Consider the following 11,445-nt stretch of genomic DNA (forward strand, 5'->3'; position numbering starts at 1 on the left):
TGAAAAGAGGAGAAGGATTTGATTAAATTCTAAACGAGTCTTTTCATTTTATTATATTTTATCCATTTATACACGTTTTCTGTTAAAATGCCCCGTAGATATAAATCGAGTGACACTAGGCGATCTTGAAGGCTAAAATATGAACATCAAAGGGTTGATAAAAAAAATATCAAACGGTGTGAATGGAAAGTCCAGAGCGTGCGTATCCACGCATCATCGAAAGTGTTAAATAAACAGTCTTTACCTTGCTAAACATAAAAGTCTAACATTAGCACCGAAAATTCGACTTTTTCATAGGAATACCGGTTGGTCCGTCGACAAATTCACAAATATTAAAGCCAAGCCTGACCAGAGGATGGCAGTTACTTTTAGGGTTGCCCCATTTGCCCCTGAAAGTCATCCAAGTAGGTAGGATGCCATTGTCCTCCTTTAGAAGCAATTCCATCTTCTTCCACGTGGGCCATGCGGTACCGAAACCGCTCTCGTCATAAAGACGAGGCAATCTCACGAATTTGTGCTTTCCTGGTGCTGTCCAGAGTCCGTGCGATCCACGCGCGCTAAACAGTATCGGATGAGAGCCACCAGCGGTGTAAACTCTTTCTGGGAATATCGGTTTCTGAAAAATGCCTTTACGCGTCTCCTGGCTCTCGTAGACAAAAGTACCGCTTCGCAGATCGTACCGATAGAAAGCTCCGGCATCGTGAGCGGAGACATACATCGCCGAAGGATGACTGGCATCCTAAATTAAAACAGGAAAAGGTGCGTATCTGTTACACGTTATCGGTTATTGCCATCGTGGGCTTGAAAAGTTTCCGAAAATAATTGCTTCAAACTACTTATATTTTTGGAAAGATTATCCTGAGTGCGTATCTCACCGAACCGAGGGTGGATCCAGGTGACTTGCTTAGGAGGGGAGTGATACGTAGTAGTATAATTTTAAACTTTTTTTTGTACGACTTAAAATTTGTCTCTAATTCATTTATTAATATTTTAATTACTTATTTATAGAAATGCGTACTCGAAAACATTTCGAATGTAATATAAAGTGGATAATAAAAATACTTTTTAAGGTACCGTAACTCTTGGTCGGAGGAGGAGAAGAAGGGGGAGGGCAGCGATCGACCACACTACACCGTAAATACGACGGTATGCTGAATGAAATGGAAGTTGAATGCATACAAGAATAACTGTATCGACACGAAGAACGAAGCGTGAGCTTGTCTACCTTAAAATATAGACTCATGTGTTCCCAATCGCCGACGTGATTGCCATACTCCTTGAACATTCCAAGGCACATTCCGCCTACAGTGGGTATCGGCCAGCTACCAAAAAATCCGAGATCCAGAACACAGACTGCCTTTCCCTCGCTGAACGGATAGAACATCCAATAGGTCACGTGAAAGCGCAGCTTCCGGGACCTGTTCCATTTTTTCTTCTTTTTCTCGAAATCTGTGATTTTCTGCAAGCGGGGGCACAAATGAAACTAATCGATGTTAGTGAAATCGATGATCTACCAGTGGTATGGATTTTCTTTTATTTATAATTATTTTATTTTTTTAAACGACGAAAAGATTTTTGCTTTGTTATACATACAGGATCTTTGGCCACACCTGGGAAAAATTTTAATGGGGGATTCCAGAGGCCAAAATAAGACGAAAATCAAGAATACCAATTTGTCGATGGAGGCTTCGTTAAAAAATTATTAACGTTTAAAGTTCCGCCCGTACTGAATTTTTTTCTCGAAAATGCGCAAGATTTCGGGGGTATGTCTATTCACCAAAAATGATTGTAATTGACCCCCACAGCTAACAATATTTTTTTCAGAATGATTTGAAATATTTTAATTTCGTCGAAAAATTTCACACCTTCTCGAATTTTTTTCTAGAAACTGAGTAGGATTTCGGGGGTATGTCTATTCACCAAAAGTGATTGTAATTGACCCCCGCAACTGAAAATAATTTTTCCAGAACGATTTGAAATTTTTGAATTTAATTGTTAATAACTTTTTAACGAAGCCTCCATCAACAAATTGGTATTCTTGATTTTCGTCTTATTTTGGCCTCTGAACACCCTGTATATGTATAGATCAATCAGGTGTTTATTTAACTTATTTACAATTTTCAGGACATTTAAACACTTGTGTCAAACTAAAGATTGAAACGTGTTTTTTCACGGGATTCCCATTGTACCTACCTCGACGCCAAGTTTAGAATCGCCCTTCCAAACTTTCTCCGGGACGTCGTTGGTCAGAATCATCGACGATCCGAAATCATCCAATTGGAGCGCATTTTGCGAACGTATCGACGCGTCGCTCCCCTTTCTCCGTAATCTCTTTTCTTCCCTCGCGACCATCGAATTTATCGCGTCCGTGGAGGCCTCCAAAGGATCGACGCAATTCTTGATGACAGTGTAAACCGGCACCGAACCCGCTGGCTTCCGGCCGTACAAGAACGACGACCGATTCCTCAGCAACGTCTCTGCAGACGCGAGTTGCTCGGTTATTCGATTCGCGGTAAATCGATCGAGCGATCTTTAACGCTAGATTTATGGAACTCGTCGTTTCAACTGTACATCTTAATTAAAAGGAAACCCGTATCTTAATATAATCGTCAACAGGGCGGGTTTCGATAAAAATATGTGCAACCAGTCTCCCTAAATCTAGCGTTAATCTCAACGACCGCGTACCGTATTCATCATTTACCTACGTCGATACTGGTGCGAAGATAATCGTTGTCGGATTGCATGTTGTCGAGGAACTCGGGCACCCCGAGAGGCAAAAATAGTTCACCCGGTGCGAGCCATACTAATGGTGCCCAGTCTCGTACTAATCCTTTTACTGTAATTAATCGTACATGCGATTGGTAACCTTTCGTCCTGCACTGGTAACGATAAACGCGATTATACAGGTTGTTCAGCAACCATAGGGCAAAAATTTAATGGGAGATTCTAAAGGGCAAAATAAGACGAAAATCAAGAATACCAATTTGTTGATGGAGGCTTCGTTAAAAAGTTATTAACGTTTAAAGTTACGCCTGTAGAACAGCAATCTGCTTAGAGCTGCGTGCAAGCGATAGTGGTTCTCACTCGGAATGAGAAACTCTACTTCCCGACGTATCGACAGCCTTACAGTTTTCTGAATGAGAACCACTAGCAGCTGTTCGCAGATTGCCGTTACACAGGCGGAACTTTAAACGTTAATAACTTTTTAACGAAGCCTCGATCAACAAATTGGTATTTTTGATTTTCGTCTTATTTTGGCCTCTAGAATCTTGCATTAAAATTTTGCCCCGAGGTATACAGTGTTAAACGAACAGCGCAATCGACAAATTTTTATTAGAGTTTGTTGAGTATTTGATGTCTTATTACACGAGGTACTCGAGTAGATAATCGTCTAATTATTTACAGGATATATAAAAATTTAACACACAGGTTAATGGAAGAGAAACGCAGGGATCACACGCGATATTAACGTTTGCCGACAATAACATAATATGTTTATTACAAAACCTGTTCCCACGTGCTCCTCGTTTCGATATGTAGTACGTAGATTTAGGTAGAAAAAACGAACAACCTAGAGAGATTCTACTTTCGTTGCATCTCGAAAGATTATTAAGCGATGTATCTGTGTGTGGGTCGCCCCACGCGCACCCACATGCAGATGCTGCTTGAACCTGCTTCAAAGAGGAAGAGTAAGTCACCAGGTAGGACTCGTAACCTCGTTATGTGTTCAATGGGAATCGAAGCAGCTCTCAAGTTTATTTTCTACCGTTTATAGCTTTCAAACTAAATATATTTCGTTAATAAATAAATACTCTTTGCGGTATTTGCAAACAATTAGAAGCCCCGGGAAGTTTCAATCTCGAAAAAATACAATTTTTAAACTCCATCTTGTAAATTTACGCGTAACAATAAAGTGGGATTACTTTCACCGTTGTCGTAATCGTAATTATTATGCACAACAGATACAGCGTTACGACGCGTTGCTCATTATATTTCCGCAATTAACCACTTCAGACCTGCTGTTCATTAAAATGTACACGAGCTTTAATTATTATTCAATACAAGATAACGAATCTTTAATTATTAATATCGCATACACGCTATTACTTTCACGTTGAGTATAGTTGGTTCGATAAATATTTTAAATTACCAAAAAATGTTACTGTAATTAATAAAAACGCAAAGAATATTTTTTTACCGAAAGAAAACAAAATTCACAACCGAGAAAGTTAAAGAACAAGCGTCGTGTACCTACACGGGAACGGGTTTCTGGTGTCTCCTACTTTGTTGCGAAGTTAATTATCTCGTTGCTTACGTTAGACCAGTCCCAGGATGATATAATTACAATCGAGCATAAAAACGTCTCAATTTTTTGTCGTAATGATCACACGAAGATAATGAAGAAATAAAGAATCGACCTTTACGGTATCCTGACATCGATTACTTAATTTTCTAATTGGTTTGATCCATTTGCACCGAAATATTAAGTCTCTAATACTCCTTGTAACATTTTTATTTAAATGTATCGATAAAATCCACGAAAAGTATGATAAAATATATGTTTACATATTTATTATTTTATGAAAGATGCGCACACTTTCCTCGAATTAGAAAGAGCAATCAAAACGCTAGACAGTCGTCCAGCAATTCATTTAATTATCCTCCACGAGTGCGTGTAATACGAGCGAAAACGAAGATTAATGGAAACTCGTTTTGGCTTGCTTGACAATCGTGAAACCGGTCCGAGAAATGGGACGATCGATTTTCAGCCTCCCATCAATTCATGGTCGTGAGTTTTGTTCCTGAAACTAGATCGGTCGATTTCGAAAGAGCGCCCAGTTCCATTTTTCTCCTTTAGTATACTTAGCCTTTTTCAAACATATGTAATTCAATTCTATCGTAAAAAAAATTAACTTTAAATTTAAGAAAATGGACGTAAAAATATTTTAGTTACGAAACTTCTTCTTGTTATGCAAGGTGAACGTTGTATTTTTTAAATAATTTATCACAAAATAGGAATATTATATCGCAGAAGATAGAAAGCAATTGAATTTTGGTCACGCAACGACGCTTTCCTGCCTGCTATGGCACGGAGTGTTTGTCGTCTTGTTAAAACGTTTATGTTAATTCGTCGTAATAATTGGCATAGTTGTCGCATAATACAATTTCACCGTTAATCCAGCGATTCTTGGGTTCGAGCGGTTACTATGGCGACCGTGTCCCGGTTCGAGATGCCTTCGGTGCCACATTCGCGACTAAGGGGAAGACCAGGTAGGAACTCGCATCTTCCCCCACTCTAAAATATTCCCCGTGATGTGCCTCCTCTCATGGGTGACCCGATAAATTCCAACATTCTGTTTCGGGCAACATTGGACGGAGTCGTTGCAGTACAATCGCTTTTCAGTGACGTAAGCGAAGGGGGTTCCCCGACACAGCACGAGGGATATTGCAAAGTGGGAGAAGATGCGAGTCTCTACCTGGTCTTCCTGTTCACGACCTTATCGCTTTATAGTAAACATTCCTCGATGATAATTCGCTAAGTAATCAACCCACCCGGAATATTCTGTTTGGTGAAATTGTAGCAAAGAATGTGGACCAACTATATTTATGTATGTAAATTGCTATTATCTGAGATTGCAATGTAATCCGCAAAAATTTAGCCCTTTGTCGTTTATTCGAACATGGTAAAGTAAATTTCATTTTTTTTTCTTATTAATCACCATAGTTTCGTTTACAATTTTCTTGACGACGCTTCGAAGTAAAAGTGTAAAAACAGTGTGTTTAATATCCAAGTTCCATGTGTCTGGTAAATCCGTTTCCGTTATGTTTCCGTCATCATAATTACGTTAAGTACGGGACACGGAAGGATAATTCCTATTCGTTATGTGCACTGGCTTCCTCTGTACAATCTTGATGGCGCGAGGTTTAATTTGCTTTAGTTAATGTCAATGAGACCTGGGCGTTTTATCAAATTTTCGAAAAACAGTCGTCAGTAGCAGTAGTGATGTCGCTACAATATTTCAAAAGCTGTAACTTACCTAACGAAACATTGAAGCGACATCAAAGGATATAGATACTGCTGTCGGTTAATTTCGAACCTTAATAATTATTTGTCGTTTAATTCAGTCTCCTTACCCCATTCTTCTTCGTCAGTTTCCGTGGAATCCGCGATCATACGAACGATACACAGAATCATTATCAAACACTGCATCGTATCCGACTTCTACGCACATTTTGACGACTAAGTGCCGGAAAGTCCGCGTAACACGAAATTCTTAAACGCGGTTCATCGTCGACGCACCATTTTCCCGCCACTTTTGCATCCCCGGTCTCTCGCCGCTGTCGATCGCTAAAGAACGCCGAGACTTTGAGGTTAGGTACGTCGACGACGTTCGATCGTCCTGCTACCAGCCAGAGTGTTTCTCGGGTAACTGACCGGTTCTCTACGGTACCCCGTGCCTCTCACTGAACAAACATTACCGTCGCTTACAGCCATCGTGCAGGCTGTTACGAGGATGTCGAGGGAAACTGCAAACTCAAGTTAACCCTTCTATCGACTCGAAAGTTTTAAACGCCGTACGCTCGCTTTTCATGTCGCATAATTATACGCCCACGTGCACGAACAGTTTGCGTATGTGTAGAAGCGCTGTATCTTTTACTCGTGCAATGTTTTTCTATATTCCATGTATGTATAAACAGATTCGCGATCGGTAACGTAGTCCTACGTCGTTTCAAATTTGTTAACCGAATATTGGCAAGATCATCGTTCCAAAATTGGCATTACCATTAACGGTTAATACAACTGTTAATGGAATTGTAGCATCGACAAAGAATAAGCATAAACAGCAATTCGTAGATGCAGATTTTTGTAAAGCATACGAATTTGTTTATGGATTTCAATCGATCCACGTCGTTCGATCGAATTCTAGCGAGTGACTCGATAATAATATATTCATAAAAGCAACGCAGTCTCGATTTTATCTATATGTATATTTGTGTCTTATAGTTTTATCGGGAAGTGTTTATATTAAATATGAATGCAGAGAGTAAAAGGAACTGGCGATTTCTGCTCGCGACTGCGGAACGAAAACGAAGCTAGTGAATCGAAAACCGCGGAAATTACTTACAATTAGTGAAAACGAAAGCGTACTGTACACGACAATCGTCAAATTATTTGACCGTTCGAATAAACTATAGCATAGTCATTTTAAATAACATGTAGCTGAATAAAATAATATACAGGGTGTTCAAAAAAACAAATTTAATGGGAGATTCTAGAGGTCAAAATAAGACGAAAATCAACGATACTAATTAGTTGATTGAGGCTTCGTTAAAAAGTTATAGAAACATTTCCGACCACACAGTATATTTTGAGTAAAGAATTTTTTTCTCGAAAGTGGGTAGGATTTTGGGGGTATGTCTATTCACCAAAAATTATTGTAATTGACTCCCACAGCTAACAATATTTTTTCCAGAATGATTTGAAAGGTTATTTCGTTCAATACGTAAAGTTTTATTTATCAATAGTTACAAAATAATACATCGTTCACTATTTACACTAATTTCTTTAAGAAATCAAAATCTATCACGAAATATCTACATCCACATATCTTCAAACTTCAATGTATTTCACGTGCGAACTTAAGATACTTTTTCAAGTACTGTTCAATAAATTTATACTATATTCATTGATAACGTCAGAGTAAAAAATAAAGCATATTTTTAGGCATGTTTTCTAATACGTGTTTCAACAAATTAAATCATTCTATAAATGAGTTAAAGGGGAAATGCAGGATGAGAAAGTTCTCAAATACAACGTTTCCTCTTTCAAAAGTACCTACAAATTCTGTTATCCCCACTTTTCTTATCAAGATGACCGCCATATAATGTATACATATACAAGAGATCAGTGGTAAAACTTGAAAGCCTTAATCTGGCTTTACTAACAAGGTTATGTCTGACCGAGCAGTTTAATATCACATCGCGGATACAGCCCTTTGAGATTATTATCCAAAAAATACTTATTCAATTACTAAACATTTCCACCATCGTATCTTCTTGAGAAAGTTCGTTTCAAATCTGACAATCCAAAGTTGCTGCAGATTGCGAGGGAGACACTCTGATAGGTGTCATGGAGGAAATCGAACGCTGAATAGACTGCAACGCTGGCGTTTGCTGTTTAATTAACATATGTCGTAGAGATTGCGCTTCCTCTCTAAGCGTTAGTATTTGCGCCCTCAAAATTGCGTTCTCGTGTTCCAACATAGTTGCTCGCAATGCGATCTACAATGTAACATCGATTTAAGAATTACCGAACATTCAATTCCTAGACGAACATTTTTGTTTTATTACATTGTTTTTTCTTCAAATGCCTCTTTACTCACGTGGTCTTCTCGAATTTTACGAGCATCGCGAGATTTCTTCGCTGCTTGATTGTTGCGTTTACGTCTTTCATAGTATTTCTCATCCTTCTGATTGTCCGGGATTGGTTTTTTTTCACTTCTGGGTCGTCGGTGCACATTCGTGATGCCGTTCGTGCTCAGAAGATGACGAGTTACCATACTACCTGTTTTATCGATGCTTATTTTACCCACTGAGAACCTTTTTAAATTAAAAATACAAGTCCACGGCGGTTATTCAAACAATCAAACTTAACATTGTCGTTGAATAAATGAAATATTGACCGTTTTCGACCACAAACTTGGTCTACCATATCATACCATCGGAACAAGCGTAAACACCTACAATATAAAATCACAAACGAGGTCTACAATATACCTCGTTTGTAATAAAACAGTGAAATTTGTTTTACCAACGACCAATTATTTTCTTTTAGGATAAATAATCATTTTATATTTAATTATTTTAAAGACGATCAAGTTTGTGTTTGAAAATGTTACATATTTTGCTTATTCAATGACAACATTAAATTATGTTGTTCGAATAATTACTCATGTATTTTTAATCCTTCGTTAAAATATTTTGTACGTAAAAAACTATTTAAAATTGCTCTGCTCAGAAACGAAAGAAGCGTGATCAATGTACATTCAATATCGACGCGACGAAGGCGAGATGTATTATTCTTATAAAGAATAAAAATGCAAAAACATATGCCCCGGGTGAGGATCGAACTCACGACCTTAAGATTATGAGACTTACGCGCTGCCAACTGCGCTACCGAGGCGGTTGTATTTCATGTTTTTAACGATTAATGTTAAGAACAAAAGCTCGATAACTATTCTATATTTAATTTTATCAATGAAAAAATTAACAAAACGTTAACTTGCCTGCATTACCGTTCGAGAATGGCTGTGGTACACTTAAAGGTTGCATTAAAGGTGGCACGGCAGATAAGAATGGTGGTTGGAGCAAGGATCCCGGAAGGGAAAACGTAGCAGACAGTGACGATGGTGTTAATGGCGATGGTGTTCGGCCGATTGTTGTGTCCGGTGTACTGGAGTTTGCTAAAACATTCGGATCTCCAAAGCTGTAGTCTCTAGAATTGCTTGGCTCGTATCTGCACAAGTCTACAAATTCAGTGTAATTTATTATAATTAGTAATACTGGGAAAAATGATTTTTAACAGATTTATGAAATACCTATATTTCCTTCGCGTATGAAAGGAGTAGGTACCTTTCTCGGAACGAAAAATATTTGTATAATCATGGACATCGAAGTGATTTATTCAAAGCATACTCTAAACAACGCGTTGCAAATTACGTTGCTTTGGCCGACGTACGTGTTATAAAACTACTAGAATGGTTCGTCCCGTGACGAGGTTCTAAGGTAAGTGCCATGAGGTTTCTCATAGTCCTTTTACCAAATGGTATTTCTGTCTTCCGTGGCCAGATTCTTCAAGAAAGAATCGTTGTTCTTTAGCAGTGCTACTTTGGGTTGCCTATCTCTTCAAAACTTTCCCATGAATTCTTTTAAACAAACCATCAACGCCCGATAGCTACGTGTTTCAAGTGGCCTTCGACGAGCGTCTCGGGTTCCATTCGTAGAAACACATTCTTTCGGGGCCACGTGCAGACCATCGTTTTGTCATAAATTCTCCTACAGCAAAAGGCTTTGGACTGTTTGGCTTTGACGGTCACCAATATTCCAACATATGGTCGAATACTTATAGTATATCGAATCTATACGTATTGTAAAAGCATACATTACACAGTCAATGGATACAATGATTTGCATCTCTGTACGATATCTCGTTTCTTTATTAGAATTATAAAACCTAATAATTAGCATTACATGATTTTATCGTGTCTTAGTACCATGGCATACATTTTGAAAAAGCTGAACATCAACAGCCCCTGTGGCCTAATGGATAAGGCATCGGTCTCCTAAACCGGGGATTGTGGGTTCGAGTCCCACCAGGGGTAATTCTTTGTGAATATATTTTTTTTTCATCGTTCGTTGTTTAACGAATAACGTTGCCTTTTTACGTAACATTTGCATTTGAATAAGAATTACTAATGGTCGAAAAGCAACATTGCTCCGAGATAAAGAAAAAATTGATAAAACGATTTGTAATTACATCAACCCCGTTCGTTTCGAGCAATATTTTAATCACACGTATCAAAAAGATAATAGTTTGAGCCAACGTTAAGCGAATTCATGTGCTCGATCGATCCTACGGCATTAAATAAGTAACGTCGCGTGTTCCAGCGAAATCTTCGTTGGTTCATTGCGTATTTTACGGAATCTAATCTTTATAAACATATTGTTGTCACGGGGACGTATTACTTAAAAAAATTAACTGCTGTGACAATAATAACAAATCGTAAAGAACCGAACAAACCAAACGGCATTTTGTTTCAGGAGCAATTCTATTTGCGAATAAATGGATATTCTCTAGACTGGTCTCAGTCATCTACGTATATCGATAACTTGTCTGGAATTAGTAAAATCTACAAAAAAGGGCAATTTCATCTTTGTAGAATTTGTATAGTTCCATCGTAATTAATTCGTAACAATTTGATAGTACCTGAACTTGGTCCAAAGAGGTTGTAACTTCTCAAAAGGTGCAACGCGGAAAATGCGCCGGACACTGTGTTTCCGGTACAAATTGTTCTTGCGTGCGCGTGGGAGGTCATTCCTTCGAAATAATCCTATGGAAGTCTGGGACACTGATAGAGTCACGTAATCCCAAGCGAAACGATCGGATCACTATTTTTTTTCGTCAACGCATCGACGATGCATCAGGAACTGGACGATACAGTTCCGCGAAGACAGCCCCGCGGAGTCCATTAATCCCCCCCTCCTCCCAGAAACTGTTTCCCTCGACTAGCAATTTCCAATTAATTCAAAGCGACAAAAGAAATTCTTCGACGCGCTGAAAACGTCTCGCCCGTCATCTTATCGATCATTCGTCGACCGGTTCGCGATTAGGTTTTTCTATCGCCTGTCGTCGACGAATTTATTCACATTTTTTATCGGAAGCAC

General features: G+C 38.6%; 2 protein-coding genes and 2 non-coding genes across 4 annotated transcripts; 1 reads left to right on the plus strand and 3 right to left on the minus strand.

Annotated features, from left to right (window-relative positions):
• Nucleotides 1-48: 48 nt before the first annotated feature.
• Nucleotides 49-2,933, minus strand: LOC143346144 (uncharacterized; the record flags this gene model as incomplete). Its single annotated transcript, XM_076773949.1, has 5 exons — nucleotides 49-132; nucleotides 245-739; nucleotides 1,226-1,459; nucleotides 2,194-2,477; nucleotides 2,702-2,933. Coding segments are annotated over 4 exons (1,221 nt in total), but the record flags the coding sequence as incomplete, so codon positions are not given.
• Nucleotides 2,934-7,558: 4,625 nt separating this feature from the next.
• On the minus strand, nucleotides 7,559-11,099 carry LOC143346639 (uncharacterized). Its single transcript, XM_076774932.1, has 4 exons — nucleotides 10,988-11,099; nucleotides 9,284-9,527; nucleotides 8,385-8,562; nucleotides 7,559-8,283 (listed from the first exon to the last, which is right to left on the minus strand). The coding sequence occupies exons 1-4, from the start codon at nucleotides 11,094-11,096 to the stop codon at nucleotides 8,074-8,076; spliced, it is 741 nt and encodes a 246-aa protein (XP_076631047.1). The 5' UTR covers nucleotides 11,097-11,099; the 3' UTR covers nucleotides 7,559-8,073.
• Nucleotides 9,112-9,184, minus strand: Trnam-cau (transfer RNA methionine (anticodon CAU)). Its single transcript has one exon. It is a non-coding gene; the product is annotated as a tRNA-Met (tRNA).
• Trnar-ccu (transfer RNA arginine (anticodon CCU)) lies at nucleotides 10,310-10,382 on the plus strand. The gene has a single exon. It is a non-coding gene; the product is annotated as a tRNA-Arg (tRNA).
• Nucleotides 11,100-11,445: the final 346 nt, after the last annotated feature.

Source organism: Colletes latitarsis, chromosome 10 (genome assembly GCF_051014445.1).
Source record: "Colletes latitarsis isolate SP2378_abdomen chromosome 10, iyColLati1, whole genome shotgun sequence".
In the NCBI taxonomy this organism is placed as follows: Eukaryota; Metazoa; Arthropoda; class Insecta; order Hymenoptera; family Colletidae; genus Colletes; species Colletes latitarsis.

Bases quoted from the DNA above. Each gene is read 5' to 3' on its own strand.
- LOC143346639 (XM_076774932.1), bottom strand. From the start codon at position 11,096: ATGACCTCCCACGCGCACGCAAGAACAATTTGTACCGGAAACACAGTG. The intron at 9,528-10,987 runs GTACTATCAAAT...CTGAATTTGTAG, and splicing joins CCTCTTTGGACCAAGTTCAG to ACTTGTGCAGATACGAGCCA. The intron at 8,284-8,384 runs GTGAGTAAAGAG...GTTACATTGTAG, and splicing joins GTAAAATTCGAGAAGACCAC to ATCGCATTGCGAGCAACTAT.